Below are 26,046 nucleotides of genomic sequence, written 5' to 3'. Positions count from 1 at the left end.
GCAGTTCTGCATCAATCATCATTGACCATCCATTATCCACTGCCCTAGTATTAACTGGTTTGTGCCAAATGTTATGCATCAAACAGCAACCACAGATCTACAAGATTATACAGGATCATCGATCTATCAGTGCGGCATGGTAATCTGAATCCGCCGGAACCTAGTACCGGAAGTTCGAACCTTCTTCTCGGAAAACAGTTTTCCTTTCTTGGCTATCTCGCTTCTGATTTCTACTGATTATTCCGATATGGTACTGATCGTAACACCAGAAGAAGAGGGGAAAACATGTGCGGACGATATGGAGGGTAAGTATACGGATGGTATATCAGGGTATATCGAACTGAACATTCGATCGCCTTGTTCGCCGGTTCCAGTATTTATCACCCTTGCGTTGATCACTACGATCAGACTAACGTGCATTCATCAGCCGTGTACAGATATGAGAATAGATGTTCCGCACATAGGAGTAGTGAGTCTTTTTGCCTGATACCTTTGTTTTCCCCTCGCTAACGCGCCTTTAGAAACACAAGTTCTAACTAGAGCGGCCTTCCTCATAAACATGAAACAAGAATTGTTTTCAAACTGCATCAAGTGATCCACATTCTCCTACGGTAGGAACGACCAATGTCCAAGATCATGCACGTTCAGTAAACAAGGAATATATCCGCGAGGTGGACCAGAACAAAAAAACGAAGCCAAGAGCTAGAACATGCATGGCTAATCTGGCGGAGTCGCTAAATATATTCTCTCCAGGCTCTAACTCCCAAATCTAGTCAGTTGTCAACGTCTTGAACTGAGGGAGGCGGGGAGGGTGCTATTTTTAGTTCCAATGAAGTGCACGTACTGGAATCAATTATTGAAATCGAATCAGGGATTATCAATTATACGGGCCTATACCTAAACGATCTTCCCCAATTTCCTCCCCAAAGACTGCATTAACCAAACTTACACGGGTCTGGACCGTCACCACTGCACCGGAAGTTCATTTACGGGAAAGTTATTCCGCTTAACGAGCTTCATATTAAACCCCGCAAAACTCGATTTTCGTTTACTTTCACCGAGATTTGCCAGCAGGCGGTATTATGCGGAGACGATCATTTTTCACTCATGGGTTCCGCTTCGTAATCTGTGCCCAGTTCATTTAATTTTGAGAGGATAGAATTTTAGGCAAGAATTCGAGAACGGCCGTAGAAAATTCATGTCAGGACACTCCGAATCCCACCACCAGTCACTCCTCATCTCGTTATGATCCAAGTCAGTGGCAGGAAAACGAGAAATGTAGGATGCGGGAGAGCACTAATTTTCGTGCTATGGAAGAGGCAATTCATAAAATAGAATCAAATCCTCAGCTCCAATGGAGTAATTGGGCGCCTAAGAGGACAACGCCTCCTGTTCCGATCATTGAGGAGCAAGAAGAGATATTCAATAGAATTACAGAGGCAGCGGTCCCCCTGCAGACCGTAATAATCCCATACTCCCGCCTTCCCCCTTGGGGAAGAAAGTTACCTCTCCTCCGGTGCCAGCCACCTACTATATTGGGTCGCTCCCACCCGATGGATGTCAGCCTCATGGAAAGGTCACGGGTAGGAGGTATCTGTTTGATTCTCAGGAGCCCACAGATTGGCCTTATGCATCCAAAGTCGGGCCTCAACAGGCTCTAGTACTCATGGTGGAAAAATCTACCGAGGATTCTACGTCTTTCATGTGATCTAAATCATGCTTCAACAGAAATCGGAATGGACCTACTACAAGCACTACTCGCGGCCAGCCCTCTGGTGCTGATTATTCAGGTTACATCCCTGTAGAACGGCTATTATATGAGTTCTGGTATCCTCCAAATACGGAGGAGAAAGGCGCAGCACAAGAAGTCGGACGCGGTCATCAGTATTCCCGGTCTCAGAGGCGAAAGGAAGAGGCGAATGCTTCTGACATGATTAATTTATTTATCATGTATAGATTTCCCTGACATGTGTAATATGCTGTAAACGTTAATGAAACGACTTCCATGTCCAGGCAATCAAATTTGATGGATAAACTCCATCAGGGTCATCAATTAATTAATCTACAGCAAGTGAAAAGGTTCTACATAGCAGAATAATGAGCGCACACCATGAATTGGAACAACACAGCAACAAAAAGACAACAAAAAGACAGAACAACAATGGTTGATTTTCAATCTTACTATGAGAGTTCGATCCATACCCCCCGACCTTCACACACACATTCAGGAAAACCCATGACTATACGACCTCAAAAAACTTCTACTCGAGACAATCGGCGTTGGTGCCGAAATTTGTAAAGGCCTGCTCTGTTGTTCATTCAATCCATCCAATCCCAAAGCATTAGTAGACGCATTGGAGCGAAACAACGTCGGCGATGTGACCAAGTTATGGTTAGCTGCATCATTCTCAACAACGACGTCATTGCGAGGCTCTTGATGATGATGCGAAGCCGTAGGGAGACGATGATTATTTGATGAAGGGACATCAGTGTAGTATCCCGCTTCGGAGTTTGCATATACTCGTGCTGTGTTAGGTAAATTATCTGTATGCTGAGATTCGACGGGTACTGTTGAGACAGAGAGTCTACGGCGTGAGCGACGGCTTTCAGTTGGGGGTTGGGATTGTCCTTCGGTTTGGGACTGAAGATTGGAGGAAGTAACGTTCGCGGGTTGAAGTAGAAGGCTGGATGACAGGTCCGGATACTGGGCAGGAGTCCTGTATTGATTGTGACCTCTTGATTGTTCAGACGTATATTCAGCGGTTTGAGTAAAACCTGCGACATCAGCGGTATGTGAAGGTGTGGTTGGAGCGGCTTGCGATTGTCTTCTATCCCTCCTTCTATCTCTACGCTCCTGTTCACGATTTCTTTCCCTGTCGCGGTTATCAGAGGATGTTGGTGGGCCCTGATGCGACGGAGAACGTCCACCGCCACCTCCGTTTGTAGTTGTCGCACCCGATGCATCAGGTAGTGTCCTCGAAAACCGGCTCACAGGTGTTCTTTCTTCATCACTCTCTCTTACAACGCGGAAACCGTCACCATCGTTATGAACACGATCATTTCCGTTCCTTTCATCCGCGCTAACTGGGTTAGCCGTAGCGGTGATCATCATCTGAGGAGGAAAAATTGGACCCCAGTTTTCATCAACAGGAACCGAACCACCGCCAGCATGAGAAGCAAGATTTCTCAACGGTACACCTAATATGTTCGATCCACGACTTTGCCAACTAAGTATGGAACGATTGGAGACTTCACCCCAAGTGTCCACGGAACGATCATCACGTGTTGTTTGATCCGAGGGTGCTGGATTGGTGGCAGGAACGGTTGTGATGATGCCGACTTGAACTGACTGGGTGGCGGGAGGCATATATCGCGGCCTCATACTACCACCAGTATTCCCCGTGTGATTCATTTGAAGTCCCAGTCCCAACGATAGGGCACTCTGACCTCCATCACTTTGGAATGTAGGTTGCTGTCTCAAACTGCGATGCCTGGAAAGCGTATTACTATTATCGTTAAGCATGGTGCCGAAAGACGACGACGTGGTGTTATCCGTTGCTTGGCCAGTCACTCGCGTTTGTTGGTTTTGAGCAGAGCCATGTAAGCCAGAGTAGGATAGAGAATGGCGCCGTGGAGTTCTTCTGGAGAGGCTTGATGTCGTAGACGCCGAGTCGCCTGTTGTAGTAACGGAATCCATATCCGAAACGCCCACTTGAGAATTACCATCCCGACTTATTTCATTAGTCTGCATGGATGGTGTTGACAATACGTCAGACAATGCCATTGACAAGGCATTCATATCAGCCAAACCCCTCATCGTCTCTCTCCTTTCTCCACTCGCTTCATAGCCGTTCCCATACGTATTACCAGTGGTATTCATAGCCCCCGTGTTTTGGGATGGAACAACCCTGGCAGCTTGACCAGGCGTATATTCAGCCAATTGATATCCAGCCCTATGCCCTGCGACGTATTCCGAAACGTACGCGGCTCCAAAAGAATAAGCGTCCGGATAATCTCGACCCGCGGTTGGAGGATCTAACATTCCACCAGTCAATGGTAATGAGGAATGAATAGGAGTGCGTGGCGTAGGAAGGTCTGGACGAGCGCCCGATACCAATTTTGGTTCGACTTTCGGTGAAGGTTCGGGGAAATTGGGCTTCGAGTTGGCAACGGGTACAACCCGTCTGCGAGGTGAAGCGCCTGGAAGGACTCCATCTGAGGCAGAGGCAAGGCTATGAATGGCATATTTGGCGTGTGTCGGATCCGCCGAGGAGTCGTTGGATGATAAAGCGGAGAGATTATATGAAGGTCCGGGTTCACGTTCTTTACCCTTCATGTTTTTGTTCGATATATTGGTATCAGAGGAAGGATCCAGGGTATATCCATTGGTATAAAGGTTCCCATCTCTCACATCGCCGGTATGCCTTGGGTATGGATAAGTTGAAGATGCTAGCCTATGGTTGGAATTGATCCCGTTGAAAGAAGCTCCTCGACTTTCATAGGGGGCGGGGACCGGGGGCTGTGGGAGAGGATTGTCGCGTAAAGAGTTGGGCGGGTACGCGTGATACTCGAGCTGCTGGCGTAGTTGCTGGAGTTCACGTTCGTATTTTCCCATTTGAGACTCGTAGCGGACGACCTGTCATTACTCGTGTCAGGAGATCCTCAATATATGACAATAGTGCAGACCCACTAGTCTGAAAAGGACAGCAACGTCAACCGACGAACTGAAAGAGAGAATAACTATTTCTGATACCTTTGTAAGCCCTGGACCTTGCTCTCGAATTCTACATTCTGAATTCTGAGCTCTTCAGTCTTTGACGCATTCGCACTGTCCCCCGTAGTGATTTGGTCTTTGAGTCTCTTGATCATCCTATGATAGTCTTCCTTCTTCGTCTGGTTCCTTCGACATTTACGCAGAATTTCAAGTGTTTTCTTAAGAGCGACGGCCTAAATTGGAAAAAAGGGTCAGTAGAAAGGAAAAGAGAGGGACGACGACTCGACATGCACCCCATCGTCTGTTTTGAGACGTAGCCAATTCTCAATCTCTCCCCACAGCAACGCCAGCTCCCCGTCCGAAGTACCCCATGTGAGAATTAGGCGCTTTAGATAGTCAGCATGACGGTAGGCGTCGCTATTATCTGGCCTCTCGACGTGTAGCCTCTTGCTTCTATCGGGCACAAATGGTTTCCTGCATAGTGGGCAATTGGTAGGGTAGACATTCAGCAAGCACCTTCGATACTCCAAGGTCAGCAAGGCCACGATGATTGCATGGCTACCGACTTACGTTTTACAGAACACATGGCCACAAGGAATGGCATGAGGCGTCTGAGCGGATTCGTCGGAGGTATAGGGCTCGAGACAGATGTCGCAGTGGCTGAAGGGGTCCAAAAGCAACATCCACGAACAAAAAAAAAGAAAACAAGAGAATGCTGTTATGGGCGAGGCATTGAAGTAGAAAATGCTGTTCAGCCACGCACATGACTTATGATTGATCTGCCTCATTTGTATTATTTATTCTAAGCTACAACAAACGGAACACGGCCTCCCTGGCTCAACAAAAACGTCGTCTCTTTGCTATCTGAATGCCTCATATAATTCCCAAGACTGATGTGCGCTTGCAGGCGTGCAAGCAGCATCTCCTGTACCAGTTTGTGCGGTGTGATGGGTGGCGGGCGCTTGGTAGCACGCACGGCACTTGATTGATCGTTCTTGATAAACACGTTGACTGATGGTGGCGGACGAATGTTGTACTTCTGCAGCTCTTGCATGCTTAGACTGCATGGTAGCGCTCTACCCAAAATGAGCTTTCCAAAAGTCATCAGACGACGCATCCTAAAGAACGTCAGTTGAGCAGAATAATAATGAAGAGTTTTACTCGACATACTGGCGTAAATTCCCTGAAACAACGTGTTAGACATGGACCTCGGAGACAAAGCAACAACATACCTCTAACAAACATCAAATGCCATTCAACCAGGACGTAAACGCAGGCATAGACCAGTAGACCCAATCCAATCATCTTCCTGAAACCAAACTCTCCCCCCAGTAAACCTTTGATCCACAGCCATACCAACGAGACGAGAACAGTGAGACCGATGCCAATTCCACCACCGGCTGCACCGTACTCCGCCTTGGTTTCTGCCTCTCCAGGCCCAGATAACATTCTCACCGCGGATAGGGCAGTAATGTACCCGGGTACATGGAAGAAGAAAGCTGGAAGGAAGGCGAAAAACTGGGCCAATGCAACAGGGAATCCGACAGCGATTTTGGCGAACGTATCCCAGAGAAGTGGATACGTTAGATTTGCCGATGTAGGTGAAAGAGGTAGAACCTCTTCCAAGATCGCATGGTCTATTCCTGTGTAGTAGAGTAAAGCGTGATATCGCACTAGCGCTTTACGGACAGAGTCGAGCTTGGGGTCAGAAGAGAACATGTCAACCAGGCTTTATAGGACTCATTAGAACACATTCACTCGAACATGTAAAGACCATACCTTTGCATAATCTTGACCCAAGTTTCCAAAGGAACGTTCTCTTCGTCTCCCCAGAGTATCTTCATCGCCATCTGGGCAGCATAGAACGTTCCCCTGCATACTCATCAGGACCTCTTTCATGTTAACTGAGTTGAATTACGCACCAATCGGGAGCATTTACAGTCAACGCTAACAACCGTCGCTCTAATTCAGCGTTGAGTTTCTTAACGACGCATTTGGCAGCATCTGCGTGACTAATGCCTTCTTGGAACAATTCTTGGGTATACTTGTCTACGTCGATAGGTTCGCCAAACCTGCAGACAACAAATAATCAACATCCAACCAGTAATCAACTCACTAGTAATCGAAAACTTACCCTACACAAACCTAGAGTGGGGTCGCCAGAAAATTGACAAGCATCAATCAGTACGTCGCCGTCGCGGGCCAATACGAGTCAACTTACTCGACTCATATACCTCTCCTTGTCCTCATACACGATTCCAACGGGAACTATACGCAATCCGGTCACCTCTCCATGCCTCCCAACACCATTCAAATAGATTTGTCTCTCCCTATCGCTTTTCATCCCTTCCAACTTCTCCCTCCTCACAGATCTAGCATATTCGATAGCAGCTCGAGCAGCCCCAGGTAAAACTTGTGCAATAGCAGGAAGAGTGTACGAAGTTCCTTCAGGAAAGATACCAATTACTTGGCCTTGAGATAATGCCTTCACCGTGTCCTTGAATAGACCGCCATTGGAAGATGTGTCAGAGGTAGATGCGTTAGATGTTTCAACGTAGTTCGGATTTCTTGTTACACTGAGAGCACCGCTATTCTCCATCCAGAATTTCGTAAAGGGGTGCTTGAACATAGATGACTTTGCCCAATAACCTATCGGACGTTCATGAGGTATCCGAGCAGCTATAACCACATACGACTTGAACAAAACCAAAAGATGATATCAGACAAGACTCACATAAGACAGCTACATCGACAATTTCATTATGGTGGGTTGCAGCCCTTGATAAAACCACGGGTTAGAGGTGAATTGTTCTGAAGAATAAAGTACTCACAGGATGAGTGGTCCTGTCTTGGGAACATTGCTCGCGCCCTCGACGTGAACGTCTGAATACCAGCCATCTACAATCCAAAGAGACAGTTGGCGCAGACCGCCTTGGACGATGTGCTTGAATTCCATGGTCCAAGTCACCGTGGGTAGAGACCAATGAGCCAACCTGATGATGATGATGTTTTGATATGTAAATGTCACGTATCTCCTTTTATTAGTCTGACTAGTTTTAGAACCAACACAATTCCCCAACCCGACATCCCAATTGGATGGACATTCTCGGTTCCTTCATCACGACAATAGCGGCTTTGAATTATACACTGCCCCTTCTCCTTTGCCTTCACCGACATGAGCAGGACTCTTACACGTGTTAACTCGTGATCTGAAGACAGATCCTCGGCACTTGATGCTCCTCGACCCGCTTCCATATCTGCTCAATGGACGGTAAACCACGATTTATCTACCCGGACATGCCATACAGCTCATGATGCTCTGATTTTAGTTGGTCTCCAGTAGTCCAAAAGGGTCATATATCGCATTCAACTGTGACTTCCGGCATTCTTCAAATCCAGAATTTTGTTCCTACCTGCAATATATCTATTCACATGTAACGCCGAATGGAGACAGACCGGCCACTGTTAACTTATCAGCGTCCGCGGCGAAGTTCAGAAACAGGACCACGTTTAATTCTGCGCCGGGTAAGTGTTATTTTCAGACATAATGTTGCCAGATCAAATTATCAAATAGACTAGACGCCAGAAACAGTCGATGCACCGCATGGCACTAGAGCGTGGACAACCCAAAGCAGACTGACAATCCTCAACTCATTACGGCACTGAAGGCTGACATGGCCAGAAATTACCGGACCCTGTTGATGTTGTCCAGTTGTTCCCATGGATCGATGGCTTCGCTGGCGAGTATAGGCAATACGAAAACGCGGAACGGAATCGGATAAGCGAGACACAGGACTCCAGGAGGATTTCATAACAGTCTCACCCATGCGATAGGGTGATCAGCCTCGGAGCACTTGAATAACTACCCAGAGTGTTGGAAATACGTCGCATATCACTCGGGTATCCCCTCCCTCCCGCTTCCGCCTGCGCAGTCACTTCACGGTGCTGTGATTAGATAAATTTTGCAAGTTCCGTTAAAACTTCACATCGTCCTCGAGCGGTTAAACTCCTGAATTTCTAGGTGGGTTTCGTGATCCTGACATGGAGACAATCAAATCTGGAAATGAGCGTGCATCTATCCGGTGAACTTCTCGACTACGACCAAAATATTGACGTCTCTCATGACATGTATATGAATCATTCAGAGATTCTGGGTAATATTGCACCTCAATTGATTAAAACAACCTAATAACTGCATGCGTGGCAGGCGGATTGTGTTTGATAACGTGCGCCGAATATCGTTTTGAACACCGCCTATACTGGAAGAAGGCGACTGATCGTCCAATGATCCGATATATTGCTCCTCGATGTATGGAAGGGCCTAACATGTTTATCCGTAGGGGACGGACTTTTTCAAAGACGTACGCAACGTTGTCGTGAATAATTCTCTCATACTTCATGTTAAATTTTTGAGGCCGATGATGGCCAAATATTGAAAGGTACGTGATTGCTGAGTCATCTTCAGACCCGGATGCTTTCCGGCGGCATGAACTTGCTTTCTAAACATCTCCTCCCTGGTGCTGCTCATTCCTCTTGTCGTAATCCTACACCACACCACACACGTGTTGAGATTCTAAAGCGAGGTCCTTTAACGAAGTGTGGGCGTCAATCAGACTATTGTCGATTTAAGACGTTTGGGAGCATTTGCATTCTTTTCTCGACCCAACTGACTCGGTGACCCTCGGCGCCACTATCGCTTATCAACTTGCCACCTCAACGGCGCTATATCACAGAAATGCTCACTCTTGACCCTGCTCTTGTGGGTAAGAAATGAAGAGACAGCTCAGGACCTTCATAATAAAACTATACCTTAAGAAGATCGGCGCCGACAAGAGACCATATTGTTGGTTGGCTTGACGGAACTGGGTGGACGCCCGGCGTGGCAGGACATGGTTCATCTAAGTGCCCTTCGTTATGATTATTATGAAGTCTCTTTCCGCGAATTCCGCCCGATCGAGGTCAAAGGATTTCTCTCGTTAAGCGCTTTGATGGCGAAATGACTTCATCCAACTCTCTTTACATGAATCCAATTGAAATGCCTTTGGAAATTTCCATGCATGTCGCACATTTTCGATGTGTTGCCCTTAAACCATAACGTATGAAACTTAATGAGGTTACATCTTTACCGGAACGTATCCCATAGGAAATAAGAGGACAACAAAATTCATTGACAAGCTGGTCTTTTATCCAAACTGGCTTCTTTCCTGCCTAATACTGGGCAGCGCAGAATGGATTGAGATACGAGATCCTTGATCACCGTAGAAGATTATATTCCATGTTTCAATCCATAAGTAAGATTGATGCCGCAATTGCATGCCATGACTTTCTCGATGTAGAAACGGCAGATTTTGTATATTAGATATGTTGGATCTGGAAAAATGTGGGTACTCCTGTTTTTTGGAGCTCCCAGAAAAAAAAATCTCAACGAGAAGGCCTATTGCGAAGTCAAGTTGGAAGTACCACATTTTGACAATCTTGATTGCAAAACAACATATCCAAGCCATCTTGCATGCGCCTGATATTACTCTTAGTAACTTCCTCAAAATTCTGTTTGAGACAAGCTGAAGCTGAATGTCCAAGGTCAAACAATCTACAGGGCTGTGACAACAGTTATCAAGAGTGAGTATTTGGGCACGGAATACCTCAACGTGGTTCTTCATAGAGTGATCTGCAAGAGCATTTTCTATCCAGCGGCTGATTGCACGTATGAGGAAAGAATGCAAATATTTGGGGGGACGACCACGGGACAGAACCATTAGTTGATTCTGCTGCGTGTCGAGCGGCGACATTTATTCAAGGCACATAACATGAGCAAACGACAGCACAATTTTTCGATGACAAGATCCTCTGATGAATGCTGACAACCGCAACTGGAGAACTCATAGACGGCGACCGCGACGACCACCCTGTCAATATAAATCAACACACAAGAAGCTGCGGTCAAGATGACACCCGGAACGTACCTTGCGTCTGGTTGTATCGGTGGGGATAGGTGTGACGTCCTCGATACGGCCAATGCGCATGCCGGCGCGGGCCAACGCACGAAGGGCGCTCTGAGCACCGGGTCCGGGGGTCTTAGTTGCAGTACCACCAGTCGCACGAAGTTTGATGTGGAGAGCAGTAACGCCTACTTCGCGGCAGCGTACGGCCACGTCTTGGGCAGCAAGCATGGCAGCATAGGGAGATGATTCATCACGATCGGCCTTGACCTTCATACCGCCTGTTTCTTAGATCAGGCATTTGATCGCTAGAAATGTAAGAATGGCGTACCGGTGACACGGGAGATAGTTTCACGGCCAGACAAATCGGTGATATGAACGAAAGTGTCGTTGAACGAAGCGTAGATGTGCGCGACGCCGAAAACGAGTTCTCCTTCAGCAACTTGCGGTCCGAGGGAGACAGCCTCCTCTTTTTGTACCTTGACTTTCTTCGGGGGCTACATCATCATCCACAAGTCAGCATTGCAATCCAACGTCCAAGTGCACCTTGGAAGCGTATTCTCCCGCCATAGCGCACGAATAGTGAAATTAAACGCACCATTTTGACGAGACGGGGAAGGGAGCTTGAGGATGACTTGGTGGACGATGAGCTCGACTACAAAGCTTGTTGATCTGTCCAGATCACACAGAACAAACATTAGCAAATAATACTTGGCTCTATTCAATTTGATTGGTCATTCACGCATCTGCATCTTGCATGCAGATTGCTCTTCCCGACTGATGATAAATTAATGTCATAGGCTTACTCACCCATCCATGAAGGAAATTATGCAGCCGAAGAACCATCAGGTCCTCGAACTTCTGTCCAATCAATTGAATTACATTTGTCCGATCTTCTGGGATCAAATTTCGTGATCGTTTGAAAGGCTCGTTCAGGCCGATTAGATCAGGGTAAAAAATTGCAAGCAAAGGACATTGGATCAGCTGGCTCAGCAAAATCCCTGATTCAACCTGATCAGGTTCTGATCAGGCAAGTTTTCCGACATCGCGTGAACTTGAGCATCTGTAATCCACCGTTCTTCAAGGGAACGTAATGTTGTTTGTATTCTCGGACTATCAGATATCTTAGTGGAATCCCCGCTACTGTTTACCCCCAGCGACCTCGAAGTTCCATTTCGGAAGTAGATTATCGGATCAGAGAGCGAAAAGCCTTGATTTAAGAACAATATCTGACCTATTCAAACGGGCAAGTATTATTCTTGGCGCCCAGCTCCATCTTCAGACTTCGAAATGATGTAGCTACCTCCTTGGCTCTAGCCACGACGTGTAATAAAAATGTCAGCCAATCCTGGAATATACACTGAAAGGTATATAAAGGGAAATTGGTTGGTAATGATTATCATCTTATCTTCCATCCGACTACAATCATGTCTCCTGATCCAAAGTGCACTGCTATCGCCAACGCCTTGAAAAACAGCGGTCAGCTTTCATTCCACTCTCCATTAAAAGTCGATGCTTAGATCTACAGGCCTTTCTTACGGCCAGCTCGCTAACCAAGTAGGCGTCACCGAGCAACGTGTGATTGATAGTTAGTCTTTGTACTATATATCGGACATGGTCCATGCTGACTTTTCGCTATTCTCAGTCTGTACCGGAAACGCCAAGCCGACAGATGTTGAATTTTCCAGTCTCGGAAAAGCATTGGGTCTTACTGACGTAGGTCATGTTATTCCTGGAGCCTCTCATCATGTTTACCATGGATATGGATAGGTCCCTCACACAGGTACTCATGCTACAACTTGAGTGAAGACCCCTTTAAATTCGCTTCTATATGTTTGTATCATAATCAGAGCCAATCGATATTAAAATACAATGTGACCATCATCTAACACACGCACACTATTCGGATATCGATGACTTTTTGTCGAGGTTTTCAATCGAGCTCGGTAGTCAGTTTCCGGTCAGCCAGTATCTCAACGTTCAAACAATCAAAACAAGAACCATTGCTCTTGTCGACTGCATATAACAGTCGGAATAACTCGGTTGTACTGTTGACGAAATTGAGGAAAAGTGTTGCACATGTCGTAGTAGATAAATTGAGATACGAGCTCAACCGAAAAAGCTAACATCGAAACCACTACTATCCCGACCGAAACAAATCTAGGCTACCCGTCGAAGTGAGCGTTCGTCTAAGGGTTGCGAAGAGTCTCAGAGCACACTGAGTCCCCGGCAGTTTCATGTATCGTCTCAGTACCAGAAATTTGGCAAAAGATTCCCGGTCATTGATACATGCCAGCTATCCCCTTGAAATTTCATAGAGGGAATACAATTTCCTTTCATCTAGCCCTAGCCACGCTTGAAGATAGTAAGGTCGCTCCCTGGAAGGTAATATACACGTGGGAATATTTGCGTACTCAACAGCAACGGATGATGTCATCATCTAGCAGCGAGATCCTGCTTCCAGTTCCTCCATTTCAGTCGACTCATGCAATCATCTCTGCTTCCAGAATATCCTCACGGGCAAGACGAGGCGCAAAATGCTACAGGAATTGATTGATCTGATATCAAGTCTTCAATAGGGGCGCTGAAGACAGCGAACAATGAGCTCCGATCTGTAAACGATGAGCTCCGATCTGTAAATGATGAACGTCGGCCTAAAACAGATGAACTGTGGACTCGAGTAGGAATATTAGAAAGAGCAATGATTGGTGTACGTTTTCATTTTCCACCTTGAAGAGAGCAATTTACTTAAGAATCCAGGATCGCAACGCGCTAAATAACCTCAGACGTCGATACTTGCTTGATGCAGCTCGTTCAAAAATTACCAAAGCAGTTTTACCACATGCGATGTACTTCGTTGGGACGATTTCGGTGCAGAACATCAGACGTTACAAAGTGTGAAGGAGTTTGTGAGGGAGAATTTCGGCGTACAGTCATTGACTGACAAGGGCATTGAGCTGATCTGGAACAAGTATACTCCAACGCGCATAGATGCGAACAAGGTTGTCCATACGACAGACGATAATATGCTTCGGGACGTGGTTGCAGCTGTCCAGTTGTCTGATGAGCGTCGCACTCTCGAAAACATCTGGGAGTTTGTGTGTAGTAAACCGTTTTGCTGAAGAATTGTAATAGCCCTTTCCTCGCCAACTCAACCGTTCTCCCAAATCTTTTCCATTTGCCGCAGTCCACCTAGTATTCAAACCCTCTGGAGCTTTTCCTGACCTAATCGCAGTTTCAAATTGCGCCTTGCGTGCATTAAGTGCCGACATCCTACGGGAATCCGAATGACCCGTGAAGTCCAAGCTTTGGTGTCGTCCCTAGCAATGTGCTTGTTACGATTTGTGATCCGAGACAAAGGAGTACGAGACGTACATTTTTGGAGATTGGCCAGACTCATCAACCTCGTAAACGTAAAATCATGGGACGGCAACGTTTCCAAGGGCTGTTTTGCAACTTCATCATCTCTTGAGCATCCACAGCTGTACTCGCCTTACTCATGCATAGTTGTCGGATCCCCTTGGTCAACAACAGCAGACCTGATACTCCTCACGCCTCCACCAGCACGTCTTGGTGTTGACCTCGCCATCCTCTCCAAAGTAGATTCGTAGTCAGCCTGGTAGTCAGCCTGGCCAGTTTCCACCTTCTTTTTGGGTAACTCTAAACATGCCCGCGCGTCTTCCTCAGGGTCGTGTCCTCCCTCTCCGCGCTTGGATTTTGCGTCCGCACCGCTTCTTTAGCCAGGTGAGGCCGAATTTTAGAGGACGGCCACGCAGGTGGTAGTAGATTACGACCGTGCCAATGCAAAACGGGTGACATATTTTGAGAGCCTTGAGGTCGGACTCTAGGAAATGTCTGAGTAGACTTGGTACTAACGTTGCTCAAGGCTCGCTTCCATTGGTTGATAATGGGTGTTACGAAGGAGGCGAAAGAAGGCCGGGAACATGCGCTTGGACTTCAGCGTGAGTAGTCGTCACTTTTTCTAAAGCTTTGGCCGTGATTCCCGAGCATCTGTGACGAAGTTGAGAATGGGACTACGACAAAAAGCAAGGTGGATCGAACCTTGTGAGATAATCCATGATCGGTTTGGATGGCTTCGACGAGCTGGTCTTACGCAACAAGTCTTGTGTTGAAATCCACTACACAAACACGAGCAAGTTCCTTGCCATCTTCGGTCATGCACTAGAACGATCGTTTAGATATGTAGGTTGACAAAAACAAATAACAGCATATACGCACCATTTCGCAGTCAATAGGAAATATTTGTTTATAGGGTCCGTCCTTCCCTTTACCTGGTGTGATTTCTTCGGGTTGAGTGAGGTGTCTCTACCCATCCGGTAGGTTTTTGGAAGGCGTCAGCCATATAAGAGAGATTTGGGTAGTCATTTTCAATCATCTGCTCCAAAGTCAGCATGTACTGAGAGGGTACCCGTTGACCATTGTGTTCTGCTGTGTAACCGTTGATGAGGAGGACTGAAGTTATTCGAGGAGAGAGTAGACTGGAGCCTCTGAGTTGCTGCTTCTCCGCTGACTGGTCCATTGAAGAAAGTGCTGTGCACGCCATGCATCCGAGTCTGATCCCTAGGGGCCCTGATTCGTAGGTGAAGGTCGACGCGATGAACGGTATACTAGCGGCAGCTGATGCTGAATTTTGGAACTTGGTTGACAGGGTCATGGATATCGGAAGATTGGGTTTGACGCGGACGTTGCTGCAGTAGGCAAGAGCAGCCCCAGGACCGCGGCAACTTTCTGAACCAGATGGGCGTTCTGATCACAGCTATAAGCATCCTAACCGCTATGAAAATATTTCAGCGTACATCCATACGAAGCCAATTCTGTGGAGGTGCATCAGCGACGATATGCAAGAGAAGATCCCGAATGTCCTAGGATGGAATGAAGCCTGAAAGAAGCGATGTACATCGATGTTGAAACTTTGACAGCCTGTTATCATGGTGAATTGTACATGAACCGTGGTTTGGTATTCTGACAAGAGAAAGACATGTCAAAAAGCGTGACAAACAAACACCGGTCACGAACACGGTCACGAGAAACGGACCAGCTGGAAGAAATGTCAAGAGCCTGACTCTCCTTATTCCAGTTTCCACCAACCACCATAAAGCGTCGTACAATGCCCACAAACACCTTTGGGGCAGTAATGACATCGCCTACGAGCGGGTAATGTGACGACTCCGCCACCTACTTATGTTCGCGACTGATCCTGACATAGACTACTTCGCCGGTCGACATATGGTCTTCCTTCTCATTTCGACGACTCCGACTCCGACTCCGACTCCGACGTGATCGACGATACAGACTCGTCGGATGAGTCACTATCTTACAGTATTTCCGATGACGAAACCTCCTCTGATTCCGAAGATGAACCATTCTCCAGGTAAGTTTCAAGTTCTCGCGTGCTACAACGACCTTTGAACAGAAACAAATAGGTCGACGTTATCTAAATCACAACGTTCACCAGATGAGGTACAGCAACTAGCAGAAACGCTAGCTTCCATTCGTCTTCGCACACGACATCATGACCCTTATGAAGATTGGGAGAGACAGACCCGTAAAGACGCATTCGTACGTGATTAATATGCCGTCCTTTACCGACTAAAGTCATTGTCTTCAGGCTACTGCCCGAAAGGAGCTCTCTGCGAGTAATACACAGTTTCAGACCGAGCAGGAACGCCTATGTTTAGAAGAGTCTAGAAAATTAGTTGCTCAACATGATAAACGGATCTCTGAAGTACGCTCCTGGCTTGAGAACCGACGTTCTGAGGCGCAAAAAACCCGGGAAGCCTTAATTCAAGCGTGGACTGCTCGTAAATCACAACTTTGGAATGATGTCAAGGAGGGTATTCGATATCAAGAGGAAAAGATTGCCAGGGAGCTGGAAGAGGAGAAGAAAAGAAAAGAAGAGGAAGAGCGTCAGAGGAGAGAAGAAGAGTTGAGGAGGACGCTAGCTGAAGCGAAACGTCGGGAAGAGGCAGAAAAAAAGAAGAAAGAGGAGGAGGAAAGATTGCGACAGGAAGAAGAGTTGAAGAAGAAAGAGAACATTGAACAGCAAACTCAACAACAAGAACAGCGGCAAAAGAAAGAATTGCTTGAAGCCGAGAAAGCTTCGAGAGAACAACTTGGTATCAAAACCGAATTTATGAACTGGGCTGACACTAGATATCACCTCAAGGTGACTCTCCTTCCCGCTTATGGCTTTTTTCAACTGTCTGATAGTCACTTAGAGCCTGAAAGCTGAAATTGCTATTGTCAAGGCTGACAGAAACCTCAGGGCCGCATGGGGGAACTGTCGGCGACACATAAAACCCAAAGTTGGCCAGTTGACAAACGATTTAAATGCTATCCAGGCTATTGTGAGTCATTCGACTGATCGTCGCCTGTGTTATCCTGACCTAGAATAGTCACAAGAAGTACTGAACGTGCTTCGACCTCCCACACCGCATGATTTTAGAGTCTTCCTTGCCATTCTCTCGTCTTTCGCAAAGGACATTCTCCTCCAAGCAGAAGTCGAAATTACCGCCGAAAAAAGGAGTGCCATTCCACTCGCGCAATTGACCTTCAATATACTCGCCTCGGTACCCGAGTTTGCCGATGTCTTTTTTGCAAAGCTTGTCCAACGTGTTGGTGGTTGGCCAATACCCTACGCTGTCCCGAACCAAGATTATGATGGACGGAAATGGGAAAGCAATGAGGAAAGGCTCAAAGTTATGGGGTTTAGAAAGAGTGAGGAGAGTAATGCCCTGGAATCGGAAGCAGAGCTTTCGTCTCGTGCGGCTGGTATAATGAGGGTCTATTTCTTGATTCTGCAAATCAATCCGCCTCACGGTCCGTTGAGCCCTATGTTCCAAACAACGAGATATTGGTCCTGGTTTGCGAGGATACTTGATGAAAGAAGCTTGATGCAGTCGCCTATTACCGCAGAACTGATATACAGTAAGTTGAATTCGATTCTTTCGCAACATTTACCGATGACTGATTGTGTTGTTGAAGCGGCATTGAATGTCATGGGTCATGATGCTCTTCAAATCTGGGGAGGTCAATGGATAAAGCTACTCGCTCTTATTTATGAAGGTGTTACTGTTGGATTCGGATCCAATCGGTGTATTGGAGGTCAGACAGCGGAAGGTAGAGCCTCCCGGGTACGAGTGCAATTGGAGATTGAGAGGATCATGAGTACGATCACTTGATGAACCATTCCTTTTTTTCGTCATCGTTTCTGATTATGGAGCGTTTCTCGTTGTGTCATTGCCGAGTTCATCTACAATTTGTATTATGTATCATCTTGAAAGGACTATTCATCGGTTTGTTGAATACGCGAGTATAACTTAATTGTTCTCATCATGATGACGCCACTGGCATCACCACAGATAATTTCCGTATTGATTGAGTATTCAATCGCTTTAGCGCGCAGTGCATACGCAGTACCACAACTCCGTCACCCCTTGTTCCAACTAGGTACATATACCCGACTCCATTATCCAAACAATTGAACAAATTACGAATATCTGACCTGGTCCATACAACTCTGGACTCAGTTACAAATGGAAATTCTTGAAGAATGGAGCGAATGGCGTTTTTTCTATATCCCTGACTTTCGGCTAATTGTCTCCCGAAGAGAAAAAATCCAAGGAAATACGGACCGAATTAAAAGCAACAGTAGTATACAACATTAGTAGCCCGAACAATCGACTAGAGTTGTCAATGTATCATACCTGCTTTGACCTATTGGTACTATCGTGCTCTAAAAAAAAAACCCTATACCCAGAAGCCTCGAGGCATAAGGGCCGCCCTGAATTGAGCCGTCGGATATATACATTCGGTGAGACATCGTTTTTGTTTTTTTTTTTCTCTCAAGTTTTTTTTTTTGATGGGTCCAGAATAAGGGTGAGTTTGAACATGCACCTCAGGGTCGGACAAGAAAGAATATGAACAAGACAGGATTCGGCATTTGTACGGGAAGTCTGCCAGGAGAGGGGGAATGTAACGTTACGTTTGCAGCGTTGAAGCGGAGCTGATTTTTGTTTGCCTTGAGGCGTTGATTCATCCCCTTTTTCTTTTCTTTTCTTTCTTTTTAGAGCTGATTGGAAAAGAGACGCTCGTTTTGAGTCGATTGACGATATTGGGGATGCCGAATGAATGATTGATTCTAAAACTTTGTTTTTTTGAATGTGTCCGCCGATCACACGATTCGACTAAAAGAACAGAATATCATTTTTCAGTGAGATTCATCTGTCAAACTATCTTTCGCATTTTAAACTTCCTTAGGGACTTTTTAAACACGAAGTCTACTAATAGACTATATCAGAAACATCTGACCGGGTATTGAGAGACTCTGCTTGCAGGGAGCTGTATAATAAAAAAAAGAAGTCGGGATTTGATTCAACGTGACGAGTCATAAATTCATATCCTCGTGTATACAACGTGGTTTTCGTTTTTACCCAAGGTCTTTTTTAAAGTTTAGTTCAGGTAACCCGGTTTTTGGTTATATTTTCCAACCCGGCGGCGGGTCAAGAATTTGACATGTCACTTGAGATCTTGTGGAACCTTTTTAGTAGAAGTATCTGACAGTACCTTGCCAGTGATACCGTTCTATATCACATTCGTGCCTTTGTTCCTTTGGGTCGTAAATTCTGATTAGGGTATGATTAGATCAGACCCTCAGATCTTTATTAAGTCTTCCAAGTGAAGCAGTTATCGATATCGAGGGGTACCTTTTCTTTATCTTCTTGGGTACTTTGAAAGCTTAAATACCTCGGCGGAGAACGGTGATTGTTAGGGGTGACTGTCATTGAACATCTGACTTCTTCATGATATCAGCATGCGAGAGCCAGGAGAGAAAGTGAAGAAGGGAGTTTTTTGCCTCGAGGCGTGGTGGTGAGAGAAGATGAGAAGCCTTAATAAGACATCGCGCTGCGCGTGTTTTTATTATTATTATTAGATTATATAGTGAGAGTGGGTAGTTTTTTGTTCGTTCGAATGGAAATGTTTTTTTGGCGATGCGCTCTTCTAAGGGCGATTGTTTTTTTCATGGGAGAATTGTTTCGTTTGTGGGTGGCGATGAGAAGGTAATTTACTGTAGCATACCATTAGGTTCGGCGCTTCTAACTCAGACCGTGGTCAGTTACAAATCCACAGTCTAGACCTCCTTTGAAGAAGAAGAAGAAGTCGTCATGATGATCACATACCCCAAGTTCGATGAGAAAAAACCTGTATTTCATTTCTCTTGTTGGCATTAATTTTTGGGACTTTTTGAAGAATAGATTATCTTTAATATGATATTAATGATCTATGATTTCATTTCCGTTCATCATCATAAGTCAAATAAAGATACCGGGACCAATACAAATTCTAGTCATACATATATCGTAAGGTTTAAGCATGGCTTCAGTTCATGGTGGCGTTGGTTGTTTGAAGGTCCTCTAAAGAGGTCATTCTCCTTTTTATGCTAAACCTAATACCGAAAACATGTGAATTTTTTGACCCCACCTCCAATTTTGATATATATGATTTTTGTCACCGACTTCCTTTCAACGTGTTTTGTTTCTCTTTTCATTTAATTCCCTTCTAAGAAGAAAGAAGATCTTCCCCTTTTGAGTGTTTTAGACTTCTCAACATGATGCAACATGCGTGTTTTTGTCAGCCACCACCACCACCACCGCCGCCGCCGCCGTGTTGGAAGAAAACATGAAGACCACAAGTTCAATTAAATACATGCACTATCTCTATATTAGGTATGAAGTGGTGGATTCTAAAGTTGAGACGAGATGTAGGGTATGAGTCTTAACCTGATATGATGTACCAATCATTGATGGTGCGTTGATTCAGACATCAGGGCATCAGTCATTAGGACAGGTTTGATCATGATACATAGCTTGTTTTTTTTTTTTACAGGCTACGAAGGAAATTTGATAAGGTATGAGATCTTTGGTATGTTTATCAATGGTACAGCGCTCATGGTCATCATCCCTTGATGCGGAGAAAAAAAAAACCAAAAAAAGAGATTATTATCATTTGTGATTAGATTCTTACAGTATGCCAATCAAACAGGCGCTCAAGTTTCTTCATTCATGTTCTTATATCCGGTAGGCTTGAATACAATCGTTCAGTTGGTGATTATTAACTAGGAAGGTATGTTCTATCTGGAAATTATGGTACTTAGTACGAAGTTTGTGGGGTTAATTATTGACTCACTCATGACGTTCATATGATGAAAGGAATGAGAAAGTATGAGAAATTTTTTGTTTCTCTTAATAACTTCAATTTACGGTGTTCCGGGCCTGTGTGGGGAATTTCGAAATGAAGCAAGCAAGCTCATGATCACACGCGAGAACGTTTACCGGTGAAGAGAGATTAAGATGTTCGGGAGATGAGCTTAAATGGTGTAATACACGTTTTCTATATGTAGTTCAAAGTAAAAACTCGGAGTGGCTATTGAATGTAATTGAATGTACATGTGCTGTACTACGCCTGTTGGTTTTTGCTATAGCGAGTGTGTGGATATGAACATTCATTATCTTGGCAAACGTGGGGTTGGAGAACATAGTGTAATATTACTCCATGGCTATTGAGGGGACCAACATGCTCTTTCGGGTATCGCGCGGAACTTTTCACTGGATCCCTTTTCAATTCCGAGAGGTGGACCATCTTCCAGTATTTTGTATAAAAAACTGCGGAATACTGAAAGCATTCCGGAAGGATCTAATTATTAGTGGAGGTGATCAGTTTCTTTGGCTCGGTAAGGGGTGAAGGTATGGTGAAGATGGGGAGATGAGGAGATGAGTAAGAAATAGGTAAAGTAATACAAGGGCCCGTGGTTGATCATGGCCCGTGAGAGAGAGTGAAAGAGAACAACATAATGATGAGATGCAGTGGATTGCTGTGGGAAGGTATAATCTGTTTTGCACAGCGACGATATGACATTATCAATACTACAATAGGTTGAAACAAGAACGACTATCTACTCCTTTTTGCGAATATCACGATGATGATGTTGGCAGTAGCCCCGACGGCGCGAGGCGACCCTGGGTGTGATCGATTGTTCTTAATTAAACTATGGACTCATGATACCCCTCGATTGGACATTTGTCCTGCCAGTGGGTGTTAGTGGATATTGTACGGACTATCCCATCCGCCGTGGGGAAGTGGACATAAGAGAGAACGCGCGTCGTTAATGGTAACCGGACGGTGGCGAGCGTGTACATCGTTGAGGGTTTGTGTGGCCGCTTATAATAGACGCCCATGGAAAATTTGTTGACAGGTAAGGTGATAGCGCCATCAAAAACAAAAAGTTTTTTTGTAGGTATGAATAGATTTTGCTCTCGCAAAGCGAAACGGTCAAGCGAGGGCCATCCCCCAAACTGGTCGGAAGGGCCAGAGGGCTGGGATAACAAACGCTCGAGCGAGTAGACGACCATGACTATCGATCTCTAGAGTGAAGAGGAGGGACGGAGATGGAGGGGTGGACGGGGTCCTGGCACGGAGATCAAAGGGCGTGAGAGGGTTGCGCTGGTCGTGACACGAGGTACGTTGACCAGGTGGCTCGGGAGAACTGGCCCAAGCGCAAACAGCGAGCAAGTTGACCAGCACAGACAGCGCAGGATCTGGGTGGATCTGGGTGAATCGTGGCCGATCTGGCGGCAGCTACAACGTGGTGGAATAGGGCTAGGGCATAAAAAATGAATATCGGATGACGTATGGGCTGGCAGTATATATAGGGCTCTGATCGCAACTGTGCCCAGAATTTCCCCTGCGCCCTGTTTCGTCTACCTCCGTCCCTCCGTTGAGGTGCTTTTCACCGGCTGGCACCATGCTCACTCTCAGTCCCGGTTCTGCTTGCGACGTCTGCGCAGAAGAGTATGGAAACCATTGCATGCCCCATTCCATTCCCTGTGGTATTTTTTTTTTTTTGCGTTTTTTTTTTTTTTTTACGATTTTTTTCAACCATTTTATCAGGTCATGTCATGTGTGCCAGCTGCTGCACAACCATCGTTGAAAAGACGTCCTCTCGTCTCTCCCCCGTCTGCCCCTTCTGCCGCGAGTCATTCACGCCCGACTCGGTCCGCCTCATTCGCATGGACTTTGCTACCAGCGGGTGGAGCACTCCCCGTCGCCACCCCACTTTCGAGGGCGCAAGCGACTTTACCGGAGAGCTCCTTGCCAAACGAACTGAACAGCTTCTTCGCTCCGACAACCGTCCAAAGTCGGAAACCCGCCGTCTCGAAGACAAGGTCGCCAGAATAGCAGCAAAAAAATGCTCGGTCGAGGAAGTGTCTGCCCTTCATCAGGAACTCGAGAGTGTGCTTAGGAGTGGAAAGGATGAGCAGGTGCGTCGTCATTTGATGGCATATATGCGCTTTACTCATTTGACACCCCAGTCTACTTCCCTCTTCCTCAGCGCTGTGCTGTTGAGAGCCATCCTCATGAACCATCAGGCTCATTCCGAAGCCAGCAAAATAGCTAAAACAAACGAAATATCATTCAGAGAAAAAATCGAACATCTTGAATTAACGACTCAAAAATTGGACGTAGAGTCCAAGCGGTAAGCCTCGGTTGCTGTATCACTTGACTCATACTGATTCGCACCGCCCACTCGATTTATCTCCATCAGCCAAGTGAGTAATTTTTAGATTTATGCGTTGCGTAGCTCTGACAATAAGCCTGTTAGCGAAAATTATACGAACAAAAAGCCCAAGAAAGCCAACAGCTCCGCACGGAGGTTGCTCAGTTGCGATCTTTGGCCGCATCTCACGGTGTACCTCTTTCCTCTTCTTCCTATTCCTCTGCGTCCGCGTCCGCTGCTGCTTCTACTCCTGAACCAACATCTCCGACGTCTCCTCGCGCTACCTCTCCACCTACATACACTTCTGCCTCTGCCTCTGCTTCTTCTATGTCCCCTTCTCGTTACAACTCGTTGCATTCACGGTCAACGTCCATGTCGGCCTCTGCTGCCACGAGACCGACGACCCCAGCCACCCCCTCTATGCTTGGGCGGAGTCAGACTCCTGCGCCTTCCATGTTCTCACATACCTCTCCTCTCAGGAACGGGGTTTCAGCCAGATCAATGACACCTGCCGCTGGTTATGGGAGGTCGTATACTCCAGCTCCAGTCTCTAGCCGGTCTATGACTCCTGGACCCACCTCACATTATTCATCTGCTTCTGCATATGCTCGCTCACAAACCCCTGCACCGACGGCTTCACATCATTCAAACGCGTACGCACCCCCTGGTCCGCCTATCCCTCCCAAGCCTCGAAGGCTCTCGCATGCCTCGCCCCCAACATCTATATCTCGGACCACCAGTGAAGAAAAGGCCGAGGCTCAACAGCTGTGGCATCCCAGCACTACCTCTTCTGGCCATAGAGGTGTCTTGGTTGAGGATGATCACGATACCTACTACAAAAGAGCCCATGCGAGCCCTGCGAGACACGCGGGCGTCAGTGCAAGGACTTGATCTTTACAATCTTCCATACCGCGTCGATGCGCTGATTGTCCTGTGCGTCTAGCTCATCCTTTACAGTGTCGAGCTCGCTTGATACGCAACTACATCACTGCTTTAATCCCTCTAATCTTCTGACGACTGTCAACCTTGGGTTTGCTTATCGTGTGGTTCAGGCCCAGATTTTTTTTACTCGTTCTATGGTAGGTTATTAGTCTATAGTTCTCGTTATTTGCCATTATTCTTGATTTCCTGGGTAATTGTATTTCACGTAGATCTCTTATCCCTCTATCTGACAGTATTCTTATTTCACTGTAGCCATTGTATCTTTCGTTTTCTCCTTTCATCTCTGCCTTGTGGCGTCTGCTTATTGTTCTGTCGATCCGTTTCCTATGCTCTGCTTTCTCATCTCCTGTTGTCCGATCTCTTGTTTTTTCTCTTCTCGTACCCGCCTTCTTCTTGGCCTCCACCTCCGCCCACTGATCCGGTTTTTTACTTCTTCTCTTTTCAACCCCCCCTGGACGTTCATGCGTCCGCACATTATGGCATATGCGTTTTTGATACCCTAGTTTTCTTTTTTAGTTATGATTCCCCTATGCATATGCCCCGAAAAAATTATATGCCCTATGCTTTACTTAATATTTTCATTTCGATCGCAGTCTCTTTCTTTGTTTTTTGTTCTTTTTATTTGCTTGCTCTGTCAAGTGGATGTGTGGGTTTTGGGAGGGATACCCCCTGATGGTCTTGGATCATTTGCCTGGAGGCATTGTTGTTTGAACAACGTTGAAGAAGTGTGTTGTATATAACCTGACGGTTTTTTGTTGTGTTTTGAATTGTTTTTTTATAATTTTCGGTCGGAAACCGAGAGCGTTTCGGTGCTTTTGGGTTTGATAAAAAAGTAGACTATTTAGACGACCGTTTATTTATTTTGTTTGTAGGTAGTTTTAGTTTGGTAGTTAGGTAGTTTTGTTGCGTTTTTTTAGTTTGAGAATATATTTGATGTGTGGGTGTTTGAAGAATTGGAGAGTGAGTTGAACTTTCGAGTAAAGAGAAGTGAGAAAGAGAGTTGTGGTCGTTGATATGTCAGTCTCAGACTACGATAACTTGTTGGGCGAACATGATGCGAGAATTTTCTGTATGTTGATAGCGAGTGAATTTCTTTTTATTTTCTTTTTTTGTGGGTTTGAATATGCGTAGAGGAGAACTTGGGACAAGTCCGAGGGTGGAGATGGTTCTCGAATAGGTTGTTGTTAAAAATTTGTTATGCTGATGTCATAGGAAGTTGATGAGAACGTGAAACTAGGATTGTGGCGAACTCGCTGTAATGTCGTCTACTTTGTAGCCTGACGGTCCAGGAAATGACCTCATAAGTACCAAAATCAGATACTGAAAATACACATCTTCGAGATGACGGATGAAGAGATAATCGTTATCGAGAGGCGCTGTGGATTTTGTTGATCTTATCCATTTGCGAGTTCCGTTCCGTTCCTCAGCCACTTTTTTTGTGGGTGGGGTGGGGGAATTGGGTTTTTGAGAGCGTTCTTCTAATTGGCGTGTGAAAAGGAATCCTGCCCGCATAGACATGTGAGTCTGAGGTATGTGAACGAATCAACGAGTTGCTTGAAATGGCTTTGGGAACACACACCGTGTACATTCCGAACATCGATACTTTTCTAGCAGAATAAGGTAGCAATACCAACCTCAGCTACAGGATTAAACATCTCGCCGTAAATTAAAACCCTAAACAAGCTCCACTCCCCGAGGTACTTATTCTTGACAGAAGTAGAAGCCACTCTGGCGACTCGCAACATTGTAAGAGTTAAAAATAGTATCTAGATTAGATTAAAATCTCGAGGCAACTGTCTTTGTTGGGCTTCGAAAGCGAGACTTTGTCGTGTTTTATAATTCCAAGTTCCGGGATCATGGTGGAGATGATGAAGAGT

General features: G+C 45.9%; 7 protein-coding genes across 7 annotated transcripts; 3 read left to right on the top strand and 4 right to left on the bottom strand.

The window, feature by feature from the left end:
• Positions 1-2,582: 2,582 nt before the first annotated feature.
• Positions 2,583-3,999, bottom strand: AGABI2DRAFT_195417 (hypothetical protein; the record flags this gene model as incomplete). The annotated part of the gene is made up of 1 exon (XM_006456134.1): positions 2,583-3,999. A coding segment is annotated over exon 1 (1,296 nt), but the record flags the coding sequence as incomplete, so codon positions are not given.
• A 1,482-nt stretch (positions 4,000-5,481) lies between these two features.
• Positions 5,482-7,702, bottom strand: AGABI2DRAFT_228041 (hypothetical protein). Its single transcript, XM_006456133.1, has 8 exons — positions 7,546-7,702; positions 7,449-7,492; positions 6,936-7,393; positions 6,849-6,859; positions 6,637-6,786; positions 6,494-6,586; positions 6,063-6,443; positions 5,482-5,832 (listed from the first exon to the last, which is right to left on the bottom strand). Exons 1-8 carry the CDS (start codon positions 7,668-7,670, stop codon positions 5,517-5,519), a joined length of 1,578 nt encoding a protein of 525 aa, XP_006456196.1. The 5' UTR covers positions 7,671-7,702; the 3' UTR covers positions 5,482-5,516.
• A 2,621-nt stretch (positions 7,703-10,323) lies between these two features.
• On the bottom strand, positions 10,324-11,433 carry AGABI2DRAFT_195415 (hypothetical protein). Its single transcript, XM_006456132.1, has 5 exons — positions 11,252-11,433; positions 10,985-11,149; positions 10,678-10,934; positions 10,540-10,620; positions 10,324-10,386 (listed from the first exon to the last, which is right to left on the bottom strand). The coding sequence occupies exons 1-4, from the start codon at positions 11,349-11,351 to the stop codon at positions 10,594-10,596; spliced, it is 549 nt and encodes a 182-aa protein (XP_006456195.1). The 5' UTR covers positions 11,352-11,433; the 3' UTR covers positions 10,324-10,386; positions 10,540-10,593.
• Positions 11,434-12,062: 629 nt separating this feature from the next.
• Positions 12,063-12,586, top strand: AGABI2DRAFT_211033 (hypothetical protein). Its single transcript, XM_006456131.1, has 4 exons — positions 12,063-12,132; positions 12,182-12,241; positions 12,299-12,369; positions 12,424-12,586. The coding sequence occupies exons 1-4, from the start codon at positions 12,081-12,083 to the stop codon at positions 12,454-12,456; spliced, it is 216 nt and encodes a 71-aa protein (XP_006456194.1). The 5' UTR covers positions 12,063-12,080; the 3' UTR covers positions 12,457-12,586.
• A 1,000-nt stretch (positions 12,587-13,586) lies between these two features.
• AGABI2DRAFT_188224 (hypothetical protein) lies at positions 13,587-15,604 on the bottom strand (the record flags this gene model as incomplete). The annotated part of the gene is made up of 10 exons (XM_006456130.1): positions 13,587-13,701; positions 13,810-13,959; positions 14,010-14,120; positions 14,151-14,387; positions 14,572-14,664; positions 14,946-15,099; positions 15,128-15,243; positions 15,359-15,420; positions 15,471-15,536; positions 15,572-15,604. 10 exons carry the CDS (start codon positions 15,602-15,604, stop codon positions 13,587-13,589), a joined length of 1,137 nt encoding a protein of 378 aa, XP_006456193.1.
• A 177-nt stretch (positions 15,605-15,781) lies between these two features.
• Positions 15,782-17,978, top strand: AGABI2DRAFT_188223 (hypothetical protein; the record flags this gene model as incomplete). The annotated part of the gene is made up of 6 exons (XM_006456129.1): positions 15,782-15,828; positions 16,098-16,233; positions 16,283-16,840; positions 16,893-17,021; positions 17,070-17,601; positions 17,659-17,978. 6 exons carry the CDS (start codon positions 15,782-15,784, stop codon positions 17,853-17,855), a joined length of 1,599 nt encoding a protein of 532 aa, XP_006456192.1. The 3' UTR covers positions 17,856-17,978.
• Positions 17,979-22,423: 4,445 nt separating this feature from the next.
• AGABI2DRAFT_180911 (hypothetical protein) lies at positions 22,424-24,737 on the top strand. The gene is made up of 5 exons (XM_006456128.1): positions 22,424-22,559; positions 22,621-22,991; positions 23,043-23,206; positions 23,276-23,279; positions 23,333-24,737. The coding sequence occupies exons 1-5, from the start codon at positions 22,475-22,477 to the stop codon at positions 24,116-24,118; spliced, it is 1,410 nt and encodes a 469-aa protein (XP_006456191.1). The 5' UTR covers positions 22,424-22,474; the 3' UTR covers positions 24,119-24,737.
• Positions 24,738-26,046: the final 1,309 nt, after the last annotated feature.

Source organism: Agaricus bisporus (assembly GCF_000300575.1).
Source record: "Agaricus bisporus var. bisporus H97 unplaced genomic scaffold AGABI2scaffold_12, whole genome shotgun sequence".
Lineage (NCBI taxonomy): Eukaryota > Fungi > Basidiomycota > Agaricomycetes > Agaricales > Agaricaceae > Agaricus > Agaricus bisporus.
This window is presented reverse-complemented; position numbering and strand designations above follow the sequence as displayed.